We start from the raw sequence: 21,536 nt of genomic DNA, 5'->3' as shown, positions 1-21,536 counted from the left end.
ATTTTCACTATTTGTGAGAAAACTGATATTGAAGTCACCACAGATTATCAACTCACAATCCAGTTTATTTACTTTATTTAGCAATGACTCCGTTTTGTTTAAGAAAAGTTCAAAATTTCCAGATGGTAATTGGTAAACTGTAGCAATAACCAGGTTGAACTGAGTAATTTTTACAGCTGCAATTTCATAATTATTTTCGACATTTGATCTAATTAAGTGTGGTAGGGTAATAAAATCTACCTTATCCTTTGTGTAGATTGCTACCCCACCCTGCTTGCTATTTTTTTCTGCAGTAGTAAGCAACCAAAATGAATTTGTTTATTTTCTTATTCTGGATTAATTCTAGGTTAAGCCAGTGCTCAGAAATGCGTAACACAGACGTATCGTTAAGTTTAACTGTTAACAGTACGTTCATCTCATCGATATAGTTATGCAGGATTGCACATTATGGTGATAAATTTTTAGACCAGGTGTATTCATGATTTGGTAATTGGGAATCATATTTACAGCATCACATACCTTTAGTTTAAATTAGGAATGTCAGCTGTGTTGTGTTTTTGTTCTTCTTTCTTGTTCATTTTGTTTTCCTCGCTGTTGTTGGAAGGATGTCCAGGAAGCTGATAGATTGTTTTATTCCTTAGAAGTCCTTCTGTAATTACTCCACTAACACGATCACAAACAAACCTTTTCCCTCCATAGTTCAAATGCATTCCATGCTTCGTGTGCAGATTTCGATGCAGCTTGCTTACACCCAGTACATTGCACTTGGCGTATTAAGAATGCAGTTTCCTTATTTTACTGTTTGTTTTCCGAATTTCTTTGTTTACACACAAACTATAAATTAGATCGTGCCTATGAGGCATTTGCTAGCTTGTTAAAAATTTTGCAGCATTTGCTTGCCACATAGTTTGAACCCATTATACAGATGATTAAGGCATTTTTCTGAATTAAATTTGTTGGAGAGTTAATGTCTACAACTTTTCTATTTCCCGCCCCTAGTTTGACTACACTAGTCACTGCTATGTCGCGATTTTTCTCACGGAGCATGCTGGATAGATTTCTGCCATGACTGAATGTTAGTAATAGTACATTACTCTTTTCACTGATGATCAGTGTTTTTTGTTGACATTTTTTAGCAAAAACACTATTCATTTTCAATTCACTGATTTTTACAAGTTCATGATCACTTGGAGCATTGTTATCACAGTCACTTGTTTGCAAAACATGATATCTGTTTCTATCAGAAAATCTGATAGTTTTTGCAGGGTCTGTTGTTCTTTTTGCAGTTGGAAAACCATCTTTATATGACAATTTTATCCACTTGGACAATTTATTACTTTTGACTTGCATCACTTCATTTGGTGTTGGATTCGATCGTAGATCCCGATTTTCTTTCTCGAGTGAATCAATATCGCTTCTTAAAGCACTGACTATGAATTGTAAGCTTTCAATCTGTTCTTTTAGCATTGTTATATCAGTGGTACAATTCTTACAAACTCCCTTTTTAACCGCATAACTATTTCTCAAGTTAGAATCACACACTTCTACACTTGTGGCCATCTTGAGTGACAATAAAGCTGGTAACATTTTATTTTAATCTTTAACAGAAATCACTTTTAACTGTCATTGTACGTAAACATAATATATTTGTTATTTGATAATACCAAACTTTTGAACTGTAAATGTTTTTGTTTTCTCATTTTGTTTGAAGGTTTGATTTTGTCTTCAATACAGTTGGACATGCAGCTGATGATCTGTGCCTAAAATTTTGCAAAGATGATGGCCTTGTTATAACAACTGTAGCAAGCCCATTAGCTGCTGACAACTATGGGCTCATTTTTCGATTGTTGTACAGCCTCTGGGTTCGCTTAAAATGCTTTTTTAGGGTATGTCCCTATATTTCAAGGGTTCTTAAACTTAGGATTTGGCTGTATATGCTCAGTTTAATTGGTTAGGTTTGTATTTGATAACTGATAGTTCTTTTGTGACAGGTCTGTGTTGGGGCTAATGCTTGGAGTTTAATGGATGAATCTCTTGTACCACTGAATGAATTAGGAAAATTAGTAGAAGATGGAAGTCTGCAGCCAGTTGTGGACAAAATATTTTCACCTCAGGATGCAGAACTTGCCTTCCAGCATGCTGACTCTTGTGATGCAGTTGGAAAGACAATAATAAGGTTCAGGTGAGTCTCCAGTGAAGATGATACCTGTGATTGAAATATGCTTCAAATATACCGATAATAGTTTGCATTAAATTTTAATTAGTATTTCAGTCAATCCTAAAAGCATGCTTAGTTCTCTTGTTTTACATTCTGAGAAATAAATTCAGATAAACTACTTAAATGAAAATGTAAAAGTAATTTGTGCTTTAGTGTACAATTCATTTAATGTCAGATGACTAATTCAATGATTTGGGGTTCAACTTTCAGTAGATTCCAGTATGTTTTTGGAACATAACATAACTTTCATTTTTGCCCAGTAGTTGTTTATGTGTATTTTCTAGGCTGCCATTCATTTGGGTCGCCAAATAACCAGTTAAATAGGATAGTACACAGGTCAGAGAAAGGAGAGAATGTACTGTCTCTAAAAGGACCGTGAATAATTAGGCACTTCATGTTAAAATTGACTTTTGAGTTGTTGATTTCTTTACTTTTGTAGAGGATTCATAAGTGGAAATTGTAATATATCTTACACTCATTCTTTTAAACATGTTACGATTTCATTTAAGTCTGTTGTCCTAAATAATCTAATGCAGTAATGCAGCCAAAGTCAATAAAGCTTTTATTGAGCAAAAGCAAACAATAAGGATATTGTGTAAAGCAGATAGCCACAAATACTGCAGAGCTCTCTTCACAGATCTTGAATTACTTTTGATGACTTCTCAGCATACTTCTTCCTGTGTGGTACTTGTAAACAATAACAAAAGCAAGATTCAGACAAAGTATGGTTTACACAGCTACAGTACAGGAAGTGATTCATATGTGAACTTTGCCTCATAATGTGGTGTTAGACGAATTGACTGTTCATGAATAACTCTTGTTTTCTGTATTAAAAAATATTCAGGTTTTAAGTAATGGACAGCATGATTCCCTTGTATGTGCAGAACTTATGTTTCTGATGATTTTTTTTCTGAATATTCTTTGTATTCAACATATTACCAGAGTTTCTCCAAAAAAATAGTAGCCTACTATGCCTTAATACTGTTTGAAATAACTGTACTATGCCTTTTCAGGATGTTCATGTCAGTGCCATAGGATAATACTTGCAGTTCAAACATAAAGCTATATAATTAACTCAAGAAGTATTCAATAAGCATATTCCAGTTTAAATTCTTATTTAGATTGAGTCCTAGAGACACAACATATTCCATTGCTGCTATGCTATTATTATTATGGCTTATTTCAATTTCCTGGGACTTTGACTGTTGGATCCTACATTATGCCATATGCTTTTTCAACGTACTTAGATTCATCTTGTTTAACTGGAACCATGTTTCTAATCTATCCAGTGTATTAATGATGTAGTCAGAGATTTTTCTGCTTGATTGCCATCAATTAAAACAGATGTATCATCTGCATACAGAACTGCTACAGAGTTCTCATTAATGGTCATATTTTTAACATAGAACAGAAAGCAGATAAGACTGACAAGGGAAACTCCCCATTACACCTCCCCACAGATTTAATGGTAAGATAGCCCAGTGGATAACCTATCAAAAACTGAACACAGACCAAACGTGAAAACGGGAAAAAGGTGAAACTGTGAAAAAAGAAGCAAAACAGAATTAGTGAAAGTTCCAAGCTTAAGATGGGCAACATCAAGTGAACTTGAAGTGCCACACCATTTCGTTTTCTTTCCTTTTTTTCCCTCACCCTCACAAAATTATGAACTGTCCATCCGGTCATGGATGTGCCTGTTTACTGTGTTCAAATTTGTGTCTGTGTCATGATGTAATGTCTGTTTGCAACAGTGAGGTGTAAGGAAGGGACCTCCAGATGTATGTACTTCCTATTTGTTCTACACAAGTGCCACATTTTATGACACTTGTGTTTCATTTTGGAAGTTTTGACTCTTGAAATCCCTTTTTTTAACATAGTTTACATCCATTTATTTGTTGTTTTCATTTTGGTGAGAGATCTGTACGGCATCTCGCCAGCTCTCACTGTTCACCACATTTACTTGTGACAATACTATGTTCTTACCAAATGACTCATATTCTAAAATCTGTGTATAGTATGACAATTTCCCAGACTATGGAAGGAGAACAGACACATCAGTGACTGGATGGACAGTTCATAATTTTGTGGGAAAAAAGGGAGGGGGGTCACAAGGGAGATTTAAACAGGATCTCCCACTTTGCAGTCCAACAACGTGACCACACAACCGCAACACGTGGTTCTGCCAGTTTGCTCAAGATTGCATATCTTAAGTATGGACCATTCTCTGTTTCTATTTTGCTTCTTTTTTCACAGTTCAGTACACTTTCTTCCTGGTTTTATGCTTGATCTGTGTTCTGTTTTTGATGGGACAGTTTTATATTAAGTTAGCAACCACCTTCTTTGGGTATTTTTGTCAAATCTCAAAGAAGAAAGATGGAATGATAATTTCCCATATCTTCTCAAGGTCCTGTCTTGAAGAGTGGTTTTATTTCTGCATCTTTTAATATATCTGGGAAACAATCTTGTTGAGAAGATTGATTTATTAATGAAGGTGATGGACGGGCCACTATTTCATACAGTGATTTATTTCTTTTTCTGGTTATCATATCTCAAGCTGCTGAATTTTTGTTGTTTAATTATCAGTTTTCGTTGTCCATTGGTGATACATTTCTGAACTGTGTGACACACTCAAACTTTCAATCAAGCCCAAAAGGATGTACTATTTTAAGAGAGAGATTTAAAACCATTAACTATAAATCATTACATGTATATATGAAAAAAATAGAAATCATGTAAATGCTACATTTTTTGCTGAGAAAGTGTATTATAATTCTAAAACTGATTCATTCCACAACATAGTGAGAGATCACAATTACAATCCCTGAGTGATGGAAATAACTACCCAGTAATGAGATCCCACCTTTTTATCTCATTGATAATGAGTTTTGTTGATAAAATTGTGAATGAGTCTTCCATTCAGTTTAATAATTACAAGCATCTTCATTCCATGAAAAAACTGGCATTATCCTAAAACAGATAAACATACTACATTTTAAAGTTAATCTTAAGGGTTTCTTCGTGTACGAAGAAAGGGTTTCTGCACTGTGGTACAAAGAACTTTTTGTAAGTACCTAATTAACGTAAAGCAGGTAATTTGGAATCATTGCAGATTCAATAGAAATTAAACAAATGCCTTTGCTACTTCTTCTACAAATGTCATGTTATCTCTCTTTGAGCAGTGAAAATGCCTATTAGTAACATGATGACTAAACATGTTCACTGTGAATAGGCTTCCATCCTTACAGCAAGTAGACCTAAACAGGTTTTATCTATTGACAGTTACTAGTGTACATATGTAAGTATCAAGTAATTTCGAATAGAAAAGCAGAAGGTATTCATTTTAAATGGGGAAGCAACAGCATATTTACAAAGTATGTGCTTTCATGATAGTTTCACAATGTTTGTTTATTGCTTCTATAATTACAAATAGAATATGTTACCATGATGACATGGTTCAATGGACAAGCTGAAGTATTTACGCAAAGAGATTGTGTAAGCTTATACACAGTTATAGCAAATATCTCTGTCGCCATGATGTTTTATGTTGAAAAATAGTCAATATATATTTCAAGTACTTGTATAGAAAACTATTCTGATATTCACATTTGTTTTAATATCCAGACCTTTTTTGGAGGGAGGATCAAATAAAAACACTTGTGGTACAGGCTGCCTTCTGTTCAACAGAGTTTAGAAAGGATCGTCCAGAATTCAAATACTTTCCGTGCACTACTACAGTATGTAACAAACCTGTTTCTCTCGATTTGTAGTTATCAGGGAAATTTCCTTTTTTTCTGCTATCTAATTCCACATCCTGGGATTATACCTTTTCCTCATTTTTGTTCCATCTTTCAAAAAGAAACAATCTGCCCATAGAACTGTTGTTGGCATAATTAAAATTGTAATAATTCTGCCTCAGTTTCTTAAGTGTGAAAAATTTCATGTGTGAAGGAAAATCTCACATGAAATTTTTCACACGTAAGAAACAGTCAAAACCATAAAAACTCCTTGCTGAACTAAATTTATCTGTTGTAACTAGGAATTCAATTGGGAAGATTTGGGATTGGGTCACCCTAATGGAATGACTGGAGTCATCACATAACTGGTTCAACGTTCATCATCTTTAGTACATTACTTGCCTTTATTAAAGTCAAATGAGTTTTAAAAATCAACAACAGTAAAGTTGACTGAGCAGGCTTCAGAAAAATGGCTTCTAAACAGCTGTCACTAATTATCAGCCACCAGCCATTAATTATACACCAGAAGTACAGAATTTTAAAAACAATTAACTACAGTTAGCAAAATCCACTGAGTAGTTTTTTTTTTTTAACTGAATGACCCTTAAACAACTGCCATTAATTATGAACCCACTTTCATTAAGTATACACACAAGGTACAGAATTTTAAAAACGACAATAGTCAGTGAATAACCAAAATTCACTGATCAGATTTTAACCAAATGACTTTTAAATAGCTACTATTAATTATGAGTGATGAAATCCATCGAAATTACTTGACTTGGATAAGATGGCCACCGTCCTTCCATTCCTTAAGCTTGCAAGAGGCTGAACTGTCTTTACTAGTGTCAATCAACCAAATAATCAAGTTGCTGGTGTATTTTCCAAAATATTATACCCACTCACAGAAACGCCTTTTCAGGGCAGGTGATAACTGATAATCAAAACCAGGCTTTATGCCTTCACAGGAGCTGATTCGTTCTCTCGTGTACTATCCAGAACTCTAAACCTCTTGCGCTCGTGGTCCACTCGCTCTGCACACCCCACAGTCATTCCCAAAACCTTCCTACTTTGTGGCTTTTGTCCTCACCAATGATGCCATCAGCATACCTCCAAAGTTACCCAGACAATAAATGTTAATGAGGGTCAAAATTGATAGAAGGCTGAGCCCATATGGCTCAACCTCCCTCCCCCATGGTTCGGCACCAAGGGCAGAAGGTAAAGATGGGGCTAGCTACCTTCCCTAACCTGACTAACATATACTCTAGAGATCTTCGCATTCAATTCATTACAGGCCAATATATTAACTGGACTCAGAAATCTTAAAATTTTAGAGGGGTCTATAAAATGGTGAACCAGTTTATTAGAAGGGATTGCTCCAGCTTTGGTTTCAACATTAAACCTACACACAAACATGTGGTCTCTGACCTTTCCCTTGAACTCGCATCCCTTGCAATTGTACCTACATTGCTGACACCTATGCTCGAGCTCTGTATTGCGTCTCGCTCTCTCCCAGTTATGTTGGATGATTTAGGGAGAGACTTGCTCAGGAAACAGCTCATCAGTGATCCAAAGATTACTCAAGGGAGACTTAATCAGGTAGGCCAGGATTAATGAGGGGACAGTAACATTGATAGCTTCATGCTGAGTAGTATTATAAGCAAGGTTTAACCACAGGCTAGAAAGGTTCCAGCATTTTTGAGATCTAACATGAAATATTATCCATGCAACCTCCAAATACCTATTAATACGATCAGCAAAGGATGGCTGGGGGTAGTAAGGAGCAAGGGTAAAGTAGAGCAAAAGACAGTAAAAGTTTTGGTGAGACACTGTACAGATTGGCCACTAGTGACCCTGCAGCTGGGAATTAACCAGCTAAAATGGGAAAACCCATCCAATACCCCTAAGATGTAACAATTCCTCCCCCCCCCCCCCCTTCCCCCCACCCTGGTACACGGAAGGGGCCCTACATAGTCGACAAAGAGACTGTCCATGGGTCTGCAGTTATGAGTAGACCCGTGAAGACCCTTGCATGATTTAGAATTGGGTTTCCCTTGTTTGCATAACTGACACTCCCCCACATAATGGACTTATATTCTTGCACATAGATGGCCACATCATATGTTATCTAATTTTGGTCAAAGTTTTATGGAAACCTGGATGACAGACCACCCTGGAGCTATGAAAATACCTAAAGATCACTGAAACCAATACCTGAGACAAATTTTGAATGTGTTTTACCCTTCCCCTTTTGACACACAATACCTTAATTAAGAACTTACCCATCTATGTGCTTGTCATTTAAAAAATTTCTCTCTTTTTAAGTTAGAAAGTATGGGAATCTTCTTCGTGCCTACCACTATGACTGCAAAAGAGTTCAGGAACCTCAGTCAACATAGCACCGCCCAGGGCAAGTTGGCGACCGTCCTCTGTATATTGAGGGGGGTCGCAATCTTCATGCATGCGAGTTAAAGCGTTGGCCTCACTGTTGTCTCAACCCCTGATATGATGAACTTTAAAATGAAATGTGGAGATGTGAACTGCCCAACAAGCAACCTACCGGGTGGGGGGGGGGGGGGGTAGAACTTACTTCTCCAAGGCAAAGAGAACTGCTAAAGCTTCCCACTCATACACTGAATATTTTAATTCAGTGGGAGATAAGCAGCATGATGCAGAGTTGACACGATGCTGCTCTCCCTGATGTTCTTGGAGGAGTACCACCGCTACCCCAGAATTGGACACATCACTTTAGACAGTGAATGGCTTGCCAAAATCCAGAATAACTAACACAGAAGGGTTGCTAAGGGTGTCTTTAACTGCCTCAAAGGAAGCCTGATGGCTCTCCCCCACCAAAGGAAGGACCCGCCTTTCTTGGACAAGTTATTCAAGGTTGCCACCAGTTGGATGAAATTAGGAACAAACTTCTGAAAGAAATTTGCCATTCCAATAAATCTGGCAACATCCTTCTCACCCTTGGGGTGGCGGGGAGGGAAGGGGGTGGCAAGTCACACAAGGAACGTGTCCACTCCTGATCAGTGCTGACCTCTTAATCCGAAACCAGGTGGCTCAAAAAGGATATACAAGGGCGAGCCAGTGTATTCTTAGAAGGCTTGACAGTGAGCCTGGCTTCTATAAGACGTAACAAAATTTCTTTGAGGCACTTCAAATGCTCTATGAACTTGGAACTGTAATCCACCACATCATCAAGATAGTTATAAATGGATTTGAACTTAAGATCTCCCAAAAAGTGGTCCAGAAGATGAGACACAACGTGGCTGCACCCGTAGACCGTCTGAAAGGTACGCAGTTAAACTCATAAAGGTTCCAATTTGAATAAAAGGTAGTTACTGGTTTGGAATCTTTGGTCAAGGTTATCTGACGGCTGGCTTGATTGAGGTCCACTACAGAGAACCAACGGGCACCCGCAAACCAGATGAAGCAGTTGTGATGGTAGGTCAATGGAACTGATTCCAAGATGACCTTCTGGTTGACTGGACTGTAATTGATGACTGGCGGATAATCGTCACTCTGTCCTTTAGGAACAAGAAATATGGATGAAGCGTAGGGAGGAGTCAAAGGTCGAATGATGCCATCCTGGAGCATGTTATTAGTTAGCCTGTGCAAAATCTTCATTGTGAGTAGTGATAATCTATAAGGTGGTTGGTGAACAGGAATATCGTCAACCAAGTGGACCTTATATTGTATCTTACTAGTTATGCCTCATTTGTTTGTGAGGACAATGGGAAATCGGGATAACACACTAAACAGCTGCCTAGCCTTGCCAGGTTCTAAATGATCAGTGGCAAACTCAGACGACTCCCGACTGCACATTACTAATCAGTTGAGATTGCCAACATGAACTCAATCCTAGCCTCAGGGCAAAGATTGAAATAAAAGGCATGAGCTTGATATCAAAAACCAGACTGGTACCCTCAATGAAATCACAGCCCAGTATCAAGTTAACTGACAAATTCTTAGCAATAACAATGTTAACAGGCTGTGTAAAATTCAGTGTGCCTAACTTGCCTCAAAACTCCACTACCAGAGGTACTCTTGTCCATTAACCACATGACATCTCTGAGGCGGGGGGAACAGGGAAGCATTCTACATAAATTCCCTAACTCAAGGTACCAGTTATAATGAAGTAATGAAGCAGAACTCCCAGAATCCAAAATAGCGCATACAGGCTCATCATTCAAGTGGGCACACACATACGGAAGCATAAGATTTTGCGCTGCTCTAATATGGGACCAATTCTTAACAGGATGATGGATACCTCTTCCTGCCATTGTCCTATAGTACCAGATATTTGAACACAGGCCCCTCTTCACTTGACATTACCGCACAAAGTGTCGACTATCTCCACACCTGAAACTTAGGTTTAACCTTACCAAGTGCAAAGCCCATGGCCTTGTGCTGGTTCCACTCAGATGGAGTAATTAGATGAGTGCCTGCCTACTGTTGCTCATGAGCATCCTTCCATCTTGGCAACCGTGGTATCTAATTTCATAAAGGTGGTAGATTTTCTAGAAAAAACCCCATGTAATCAGTCCTTAGGCTTCATGCCTACTAATATGGTATTAACCACATCACCTTCAACTACTTGCAGCCCCAGAGCTAGCACAGCAGTATGGATTTCATCAATGTATTGGAGCAAAGTCTCATGCTGATATTGCACATGCCAAAAATGCTTGTGCTCCAACTGATGCCTGATCTGGTGTGACAACTTCAGTTGACTAATACACTGTGTCAAATCACAAAGGGATGCTTCACTCTGCATAATCTAAAAGAAAATTTGCTGAAAACTCCACAGTTTAACCAATAAAGAAGCTGAAGAATAATGGCATGTGAAATGCACAATGCATCAGCATGAAAATCAAACCAAACTGTTAACCATAACACAATTCAACCTGTTCAACTTGCTCAATAGGAAGGTCACTGATCCCTTGTAGTAGATACAAAACGGGGTTTGACAACCTAGCTAAAACGTTCGAAGTGATCACATTTATTTGTCCCTCGGTTTCCTGCTTACTCTCCTGACGGCACAGATTATCACCTACACTGTCCCTCTTGCTTACACTCATTAGGTCATCTAACATGAGAAGATCCAGATCTACCTGTAACTCCCTAATTAAGCTATCAACAGCAGTACTTTCATTGGGCATCAGGGATGTCTGCTTTAAATCGCCAAGACGATTCGCTCAATGTGTCACCTGTCCTTGAATCCTTTATACTTTTGTGTGCACAAGCTGACTGTTGCATAAATATTTCACATTTTCCTGCAGTCCTACAAAAGCCACAAAGCCATCAATGAGCATAGCACCTATCTCACCAGGCTGAGGTCCAAGGCTTCCCCTAATACACCGTGCAAATGAGCAGCCAATTCAAGTACTGTGTCCTCACCTGATTGCTGCCTAATTCTTAACTAATACAAAAGGTGGTCTTTCTTGAGCTAGCCTACCCCTGGGCATGACCTGTCTTCCATGCTGATGATTGCTACCTGGAAAATAGTAGTAACCAAATACAGTTTACTGCTGACACAAGTAAGGAAGTAACTGAGAACACTGTTGCAAGAAGGGAAAAGATGGCCATCATCCCCTGCTCCCTCTGGGTCTTTCCAGAAAAAGGAAAATAACTACGCTCTGGGATACCAGTTGATAACTAGGAATTCATGACAGATATTATGGGATCAAGTCAGCATAATGGAGGGACTGGTGTCCCCATATAATGCTTCAGCATTCATCATCTTTAATACATAACTTATTTTTATTTAAGTCAAACACATTTTAAAAACAATCACATTAAAGTAGACTTTATAAAAATTACTTTTAAACAGCTGCCATTAATTACAAGCAACTAGCTGTTAACTACACACCAAAAGTACAGACTCAAAAATCAATTAACTGCAGTGTACAAAATTCACTGAGCAGTCTTTTTTTAACTAAACAACCTTTAAACAGCTACCATTAATTAAGAACACACTGTCACCCTGTAGACAGCAAAGGTACAGAATTTTAAAAACAATTAACAGTCACTGAATAGTTAACTACAGTTAACCGATATTCCCTTATCAGGTTTTAAGCAAATTGTCTTCAAACGTTCGTTATTAATAGTGATCCAACTGTCATTCAGTAGATTTCAAAATACAGAATTAAAAGAAAAAGAAGAAGAAGAAAAGAAAAAAAACCACTCACTGAATAAGCAGCTACAGTTAGCCAAAATTCACTGATCAGATTTAAGCAAATGACTTTCATTTTAAAATGAACATAAACAGTCTTGACCTAAAGTTGTGGTTATCAGTTTCAGTCAGTTACTGACCATTTTCACATGTCATACTGAAATATGAACATAGGATGAATTAAGAGGGATGTGTGCTAATACATCTTATATAACAAATAAAGAAAGAAGAAATTATATCCACGTTGGCAGGTGGTGACGGTGAACGGAGCAGGCATTATGACCTTCACAAATGTCAACTGCCGAGGAGAGCAATGCAGCTGTTGCTCAAATATGCGATGCTCTGTGCACTGCACACCGAATTACATCAGTGTAGCCAGTCAGACATACAGGAAGTAAAACAGTTGTTGTAGTACAGTTGCTTCAAATAAGATCATGAGTGCAATAATAGAGTTCATTGAGTTGCTTGAAAGTAATAGATATTGCCACAGAATGGGAAATAGTTGAAAGCAAGAGTACTTTCAGCAATCCAAAACGAATTATACATTTTAAAGCAAATTGTCAAAGCTAACTGTTTTCACTCCAATGAATTTGATTATTTGCTCTGTAAATTGCAATAATCTGATGACAATCTTACTACTCGCGATAGCAAATTTACCAAAATGACATACATGTGCTTAATTTCTGACAAAGTTGATAACTTTTTCAAGAACAAAGATTTGACAATAGCCTTTAGTACTAATAATCTTTTGCAGAATAGGTTGAAACATACAATTAGAAACTGCAGTAATACCTATCTCAATTTCGTTGTTTATAAAATATTGTGTGAAGATTATGATAAACAGTACATTGGTCAGACAGCTAGGAACTTCACTACTCATTATAAGGACCATACTTCAGGTAGGTCTCATAACAAATCAGTACTTGGCCAACACCTAACACATCACAATCACTCAGAAGGATCTACAGCTTAAAAGTTCTTCATCCTGCACCTAAAGGATTTTTACTTAAAAAATTAGGAAAGATAGAAATTTATGCTCACTACAAAAATAAATCCTTATCCATACTCTATGAGCAATTAGACTTAAGAGGAAAATATTTCTATGATCTTTTTGAAGACTTACTGTAGAATGTTCATGCTGTTCCATGCCTCATTTACTTTTATTTTATTTTTTATGTCATGGTTTCATGTTTGTAATAAAGTTTGTGCACTTTATTTTAAACTCTTGGCAGATTACATTCCTATTTTTATTGATGACTATCTTAATTAGGCTCAGTTTGTGTGCAGTGCTACCCTTCATGCAATATGATGATTTTGCCGTAGGCTAACTAAAGAATGCTGTTTTACTTCTGTTCACATTTATTCCTCTTTTATTTCTCTATATAATAATTGTAATGTCATGCTCATTGCTATTTTATAAAAGTTTTATGACAGTAGACAACTACAGTCACAGTATCTTTTAACTTTTGACTGCTTATGTGTTTGTTTTACATTTATTACTACTTAGATGGGTCCTTGGTGTATTATATTATGGTGATGTAACCTATATTTCTATATATCTGACATTGTGTACGCCTGTTTTTTGGAATAACTGTAAAGAACAATGTTCATAGTTCTTTTAAACTTCAGTTTCTTATGCTTTTTGTGTTATGTTTTCGACTACGTCGATGGATCAGTGAGATTTTGTGCTTTAGTTCTTCTGATGTAATTGATATTTTTTCATGTTTTAGGTATCATGTACCCTACTTTACTTGTTATCTTGTTAGTTACGTGGTCAGTGTCATCTAGGGGATCTGACACATAATACGACAGTCATCTTATCTGCATGCCAGTATATTGTAACAACTGATCGTAGTTGCAACTTTCAAATCTTCGCCAGTGAAATGTACACATTGACACCTGCATGCCACTTCAGTGGTAAATAGCGGCATCAGTCAAATAATATTTGCACTGCCATTATGATCTAGGAGCAATATGCAATACCACACATGCATTTCTACATGTTGACTTGGATGCCAGTACATATTTGATGGCCACTGTCGCAATGCTTTAAGTCCTCTTCTGCTGGGTGGCGCATATCGATATGACCAGGCCATCCCCATGGGAACCATTAGCATCACTTGACCACCATCTTTGCTGCCATACCATCTACGAGTTTGTGATAAATCCCCACAGATGGCTGTTGGTGTTGTCACAACTGATTATGATTGGTTGTCTCTTTTTTTATATATATTTTTATCACTGATTGAGAAAATGATGTTTATAGCAGTTACTTTATAGAATATAAAGCACCTATTTCTTCATTTGTTATTAGCTTTTGTTTAATCATTCTGTATAAACCTTATTGTAACAACTGTTTCACATTCTGTATGCTTGATTGGCTGTCGCTGATGTAGTTCAGTGTGCAATGGGCAGAGCATTGTTTATTTAAGCAAGGGCTGCATTGTTCTCCTTAGCAATTGATGTTTGTGGAGTTCATAATGCCTGCTCCGTTCACAACCGCCTCCTACCAACATGGGTATAATTTCTTCTTTTATTATTTGTTATATAAGATATATTTTATGTGTTACTACTATGTGAATACATCCCTCGTAATCCATTCTATATTCATATGTCAGTATGAGGTCTGAAGATGGTCAGTAACTGACCGAAACCAGTAACCACAAAAATAATAGTTTCTTAAGGTCGAGATACATTATGTTAATTTTAAAGTACTAAGAAAAACTGTTGTTCTCCGTGAGAAATGTTCTGAAAAATAGATTACTTTCAAACAGCTGCTGTTAATTATGAGCCCACTGTCATTCAGTAGACAGCAAAATACAGAATTTTTTAAAAAAAATTGACAATCAGTGAATAGGCAGTTACAGTTAGCCAAAATTTGCTGATCAATTTTTACTAAATGACTTTTAAATAGCTGCTATTAATTATGAATGGTGGTTGCATAAACCCCACCCAAGGGAGGGGCATGGAAGGTGAAGAGTGAGGGGTAAGGACATACACTGGAGTTACTTAACTTGGACGGGATGGCCTGTATTCTTCCACTCCTCAAACCTGCAAGAGGCTAGACCGCCTACACTCACATGAAATGGCTAAATAACCTCCAAGTTGGTGTTGTGTCTTCCAAAATATCATTCCCACTTATGGAAACTGCTATACTTGACAGTCAAAACCAGGCTTGGCATCTTCACAGGAGCTTATAAGTTCTCATGTACCATCTAGAACTCCAAACTTCTTGCACCCCCAGCCACCTCACTTCACACACCGCACTATCTTTCCCAAAACCTTCCTGCTTTACTGCTTCTGTCCCCACCGATGGTGCCACCAAAGTGCCTCCAGAGTTACCCAGCAAAGATCATCAATGAGGGGCGAAATCAGTAGAAGGCCAAGCCCGCATGGCTCAGATATCATTGTTAATTCCCCCTTAAGGAGAGCATTTCAATGCAATCAGTTTTATGGCATTTTTTCTGTCCCTTCCTTTCTTCTTCCCAAAAAACTCTCATACTCCTTTTGTCAGAAAAGTTCCAGGACAGGTTTTTAAAAAAAAATAGAAAATTGCACTTAACAAGTAATGATCCTAGTTCCTATCGAAGTAGTCCCCTTGGCTATCTATAAACAATTGCCAACGTTTCTGAGGTCTTGGAAGCAAGCAGGAAAATTTTCAATTGTGATGCATGTAAGCTCATTTGTCACAGCCCTGGATGAAACTTTCCTTTCAGTAACTTTTTCGTTAGGAGAAACAAGACAAAATTACAAGGTGAGAGGTCGCACGAATATGGCAGATGTGGGATGCCAATATCAGAATATCTGTCCGGATACTCGGTGTCAGATAAGTGCTGTATGTCTTGCATTGTCATGCAATAAGAGCCAGTCCTGACAGTGCCACATATCAGGGTGACGATATCAAACTACCTGTCACAAACTTTGACGTGAAGGGTCTGGTTCACTGTTTGACCTGGAGAGACATACTCGTGGTGAACTAATCCTATAGTATCAAAGAATGCTGTCAACATTGTCTGTGTTCTTGAAGGCTGTTGTTTGACTTTTTTCGAGGCTGGTGATCCAAGACTCCTCCACTCAGCACTTTGATGTTTCATGTGAGAGTCATACTGGTAGCGCCAACTTCCATTTCCAGCAATAATCTTTAATATAAATTTAGTATCACATTTGGCTGTGTCCAGTTGTTCAGAAATTCTTCATCTTTCCTCTTTCTGTTTGTCTGTTAGTGTGTGAGGGACAAGTTTTGCATTAAGTTTCCATTTCCCTAAATATTCGTGTAAAATCTTATGACACACATCACAATTCAAATTAAGTTCTTCTGATGTCGCATGCACAGTTACACGGCCGTCTTCTTGCAATAACTGTCTTACACACTTCTTCTTTGCATCTGTATGTTCTGCAGATGGGCAACCAATTCTAGGATTGTCTTGCACTGATTTTCTGCCTTCATGAAACCTTTTGTGCCACTCGAAAACATGACTTCTTAAAACTGCCTCTTCTGTATATGCCTGCCTAATCACTGTACCGATTTCACTACAGGTTTTCCTGAGCTTAACACAGAACTTAATCTCTCACTCTTTGCTCACAATCAGCATCCATTGTGTCACCATCTAATGTGTCGAGAACCCAAACTGTATGTTGCTAAGCACAGCCCTGAGGTGAGTTTGCATGGAAACTTGTTCAAGGTCATTTCAAGAACACATGTGTACCAGGTAATATAAAAACTATGTTTGTTCCTTTTTAGTATTGCAAATTCAGAAATAAGGAGAAACCTGTCCTGAACTTTTTTGACAAAGGGAGTGTTTCTTCTTCCTCTCTTCCGTCCACTTCTTTCCTGTTTTCTTCTCTTTGGGCTTTCCCCAGAATTTCTATTTTCGATCTTTTTTTTCCTGTCTGTCATGTCATCTGTGGAGATGTTTATTTTCTTGGGGCCTTCCATAAACAAAGAACAGCTGATGTTAACAGACAGCATCATAATAATAATACAATTTTGTTATATATACATACAATAAAATATAACACTTAATTACCTCTTGCTCAAATTATCATTTCATCCTCTATGAATTCCTTTATTGAATAGTAGTATTTCTCCCATAGAATCTGCTGTAGCCTTGTTCTTAAAATTTCTGACTCCAAATTGAATATGTTTTTGCCCATTAACTTGTTATATATTGTCATCCTCATAAACTGTGGAGTCTGTTCATATAATTTCAACTGGTGTGTGGGTAGCATAAAATTATTTTTATTTCTTGTGTTATTAGTATGGTTAAAATGGTACTCCTCAAATAATTTTTGTCTGCAGTGTAGGAAGATTATAATTTCATAAATGTATAAGGAGGGAACAGCCAGGATTTGTAGTTTTAGGCGACAAGACTCTGTTTGCTACGCAGTATTGGCAAATTTTCTTTTGCAGTTTCAATATTCGAGATACACTACGTGAACTTCCCCAGAAAATTATCCCATGTCTAATGGCAAATTCAAAATAACCATGATAAGCAATTTTTCAGTTACTTGAGTCAGTGAAATTTGCACTGAAAATGCAAAACTGCTTAGTTTATTTGATAGGAAGTGTATTCCAGATTAACTTCTTGTCCACATGTAGTACCAGTAATTTGACTCTGTCAACTTCTTTCATAGGTTGATTGCTATGTTGTATTTTAAGTTCCACACATTTTGAATGTTTGGTTTCGAAATGTACCATATGGGATTTTGTAACGTTGAGTTTTAATCCATTTAACTGGACCAATTTACTAAGGTACCTGGTGTGCTTACAATGGATTTCAGGATTTTTTCTGCAGTGTCATCTTCAATTAAAACAGAAGTGTCGTTTGCAAACAGAACTGATGGGGAATTTGTATTTATGGGCAAGTTACTTACGTAGAATAGGAACAGTACTTGCAGCAAAATGGAGCCTTTAGGTACACCTTGTGATATTGTACTCAATTTAGAATTCACTGCATCTGAGGTGAGGTGATAGATACCATTTGCATTCTGTTGTGTAAGTATGATGTCAGCCAGTTTAGAGCATTGTCTTTAATCCCATATTTGTCTAATTTGTAGATAAGCAAGTCATGGTTCACGGAGCCAAATGCTTGTGTGAGATCACAGAAGGTGCTTGCAACTGTACTCCTGTGATACAATGATTTGCCTATGTTTTCAGCAAAGTTATTCACTGCATCCAAAGTGTTCTTTTTCTGGTTGAAATCCAGATTGGTTACTTATAACATCATTTTTTACAATAAAGTTTTTGATCTGGTTTGCAGCTGCTTTCTCTGACACTTTTTACAGGACAGGAAGAATAGAAAATGGCCGAAAGTTTCCCATGTCTTCCCTCGTCCCTTTCTTGAACAGAGGTCTGACTTCGGCATACTGCAAAACATCAGGATAGCATCCCTGTTCAAAAGACTGATTGAAAATTTTAGTTAGGGAAGGTCCTATTATGCCACACACTGTTTTGACCACTTTAGTGGGTATCCCATCCCACTCAGCAGAGTTTTTATGTTTTAATGATAATATAACATTTTCCATATCCTTTATTGTGTTTTTTTTTTTTTTTTTAAATCCGTAGATACTCAGCTTCCAAGGGGGATTCCAGAGGGATTTACTTTACTCTGATACTCTGCTACACAACATCTGACTTTGCCACATTTATGAAGAATTCATGTAAACACACTGATATTTGAGATAGGTGTACAATAAATCTGTTATCTACTTTAATCCTAGATATATCTAAAACAAAGATGATGTGACTTACCAAACGAAAGTGCTGGCAGGTCGATAGACACACAAACATACACACAAAATTCAAGCTTTCGCAAAAAACTGTTGCCTCATCAGGAAAGAGGGAAGGAGAGGGAAAGATGAAAGGATGTGGGTTTTAAGGGAGAGGGTAAGGAGTCATTCCAATCTCGAGAGCGGAAAGACTTACCTTAGGGGGAAAAAAGGACGGGTATATGCTCGCACACACACACACACACACACACACACACACACACACACACACACACACACACACACATACAGACCAATCCTAGATATTTCATAACTACTAACTCTAACACCTACCTCTGGTTTGACAACAAACCACACTGCTCTTGTTTTACTCTTATGTTGTACAATGAACTTGTTTGCCATTTGTTTGGCTATCTTCACAACTTCTTCAAATATAGCTTTATAATGATGAACATAATCAGTAAAACATCTGTTTTTATTATATTTCAGTTCATTGTGTAGTTTCCTCTTCATGGCACTAGAAATTTTTATACCATGTGTTATCCATTTAAGTTTATTAGTTGTTTTGTTGCATGTGGTTCTAAATAGAAAAGTTTCATTAAATATTTCAAGAAAGCTACTTAAAAATTTGTTTAAGTTACTATTACTCAAAATACAGATGCTGTAAGGCCATTCAACCACTCTTTAACTTATTTCTAAATATAATTGAATTTTTTTCATTGAAGTTCCTTTTCATGTGGCGTTTGGTACATGAAATTTCATTTTTAATATTTGCTAGTTCAATGAATTATGTGGAGTGGTTAGACATTCCTAAATCCATGCAAAATTTGAAAACATCTTCAAGTACATAATTTGTTAGAATAGAGGTAGCGGACTGCGTTAAAAATGTTCTTGGCCAGTCTGTTTTCATTCGTTCTATGTATGTGCCTGTAGAACTTTGCCCTTCTTTTCTTAATGTTATTTGTAATGATCTCTGTCTGTTCGTGCAGTTCTTTTGCAGGTCTCTTTATTCAGATCCACACTTTCTCAACCACTCTGTTGGACTTTAACAGTATTTTCCTCTCTTGTTTACCCATCTCCTAGAGTTTCTTTCTTCCCTTGGTTACAGTTGTTTCTGAGGCATATAAGGCCTCTGGGAAGACTACTGTACTACAGTATCTTCAATTGGAATTAATAGAAATACTTCCTTAGTTGCAATGGTTCCTGTAGAGGCTCTAGCTAATTTAACTGGATTTTGGAATAATTTCATGTCACAGGCAGTAGTGAAATTCCTCTGTAGTTATTAGGGTCTGTTCTGTCTCCTTTCTTGGGGAAGGGGTGTATTAGGACTAGCTACCACTCTTCTGGCATCTTTTCTGTTTCCCAGATGTTTTAGATGATTGCATGTATTTTGGATGTAATGTTCCCATGGTCTAATTTTCAGATTTCTGAAATCAGTCCATCTTCTCCAGGTGCTTTGTTATATTTCAGTGATTTCATAGTTTTTATATGCTCCTTGTGTGTTGGGGCTTTGGAATCCAGGTTGTGGGGCAGAGGATAAATTAACTTTGTCATTTACAAGAGCGTAGTCAGCCAGAAAGCGATGGAGGAGATACTGACCATAATTTCCAGTGTGCAAGTCCACATCACCCATTGTATTCACTGAAAGAAAATGTTTCTACGTGCTATTTACTCAGCCGGATCAGGAACTATGGCTATAAATAAAAGTTTTGAGTTGTAATTGATTAATACATTCACTAAAAGTTCACATGCACAAACATAATAATATTCCTTGCAATAATAATAATAAGAAAAGAATAGGCCTCCGGTATGTTCTGCCAGTCGTAAAAGGCGATGAAAAGAACAAACCACTAATAGGGCTAACTCCCCCTTTTAGTGTGATTAGTTGGTTCAGGACAGAACTAATGAAGCCTCGGACAAGCGCCGTCATGGTCGGGGACGACGCTTGAACCCTATGCCCGCCCACAATGGTAACGACACTGCTAGCCAACTGGAAAATGATTTAAATCCAAATAGAGGTGTTTTGCAGGATATGCTTCCTGCAACCACCCTAGAAGGAAAACAAAGACAGAGGGTGAGATGGTCAGATGAAGTTAATCGACACCTCATGTTCTGTTATTACCAAGCAACAAACCTAGGAACCAACACAACTGGATACAGATCACAAGTATACACAACATTTATTACCAGATACCCAGAATTAAAATTTTTAACAGAACAACGACTAGCTGATCAGATCCGTGGAATAATAAAAAATAACAGGATACCCCAGTCAGAATTAGATAACATCAAACAACAAGTACAACAAATACTGGAACAAAATAATGTGCAATCAGAAGAAGAAGAAAATACAGTAATGGACTCAAACATCCCAGAGCAAACAAATAAAGAACAACACACACCAATTAAACAATCAGAGGAAAACGAAATCTTAAGGCAGCCACCAGAACAAGCACAAATAGAACACAAAGTGACACAGATATTAGATATAGAAGAAAAATTTCAGCTAACATATATAGAATACAAAGACACAAATACAGAATTGCATAGACCACCAAATAACCCACAAGTCGAAACAACAATAAAAACTATCAACACAATCATACACAACAAAATAAATGAAAACACAACTATGGAAGAGTTACAACTACTGGTATATATAGGAGCACTCACTACA

At 37.2% G+C, this 21,536-nt stretch overlaps 1 protein-coding gene across 4 annotated transcripts in view; it reads left to right on the top strand.

Moving 5' to 3' along the window:
* LOC124620370 (reticulon-4-interacting protein 1 homolog, mitochondrial-like) overlaps nt 1-21,536 on the top strand; it is a 173,190-nt gene that overhangs the window by 61,109 nt on the left and 90,545 nt on the right. For all 4 annotated transcript variants that reach the window (XR_006980172.1, XR_006980173.1, XM_047147040.1 and 1 more), the window contains exons 7-8: nt 1,712-1,886; nt 1,992-2,182. Coding sequence is in view for 2 of the 4 variants with exons in the window: in XM_047147040.1 (XP_047002996.1) it covers nt 1,712-1,886; nt 1,992-2,182 (366 nt within the window). In the remaining 2 variants the exon portion in view is untranslated. The remainder of the gene's footprint in view (nt 1-1,711; nt 1,887-1,991; nt 2,183-21,536) is intronic.

The sequence above is a fragment of the Schistocerca americana genome, chromosome 6 (assembly GCF_021461395.2).
Source record: "Schistocerca americana isolate TAMUIC-IGC-003095 chromosome 6, iqSchAmer2.1, whole genome shotgun sequence".
NCBI lineage: Eukaryota > Metazoa > Arthropoda > Insecta > Orthoptera > Acrididae > Schistocerca > Schistocerca americana.
This window is presented reverse-complemented; position numbering and strand designations above follow the sequence as displayed.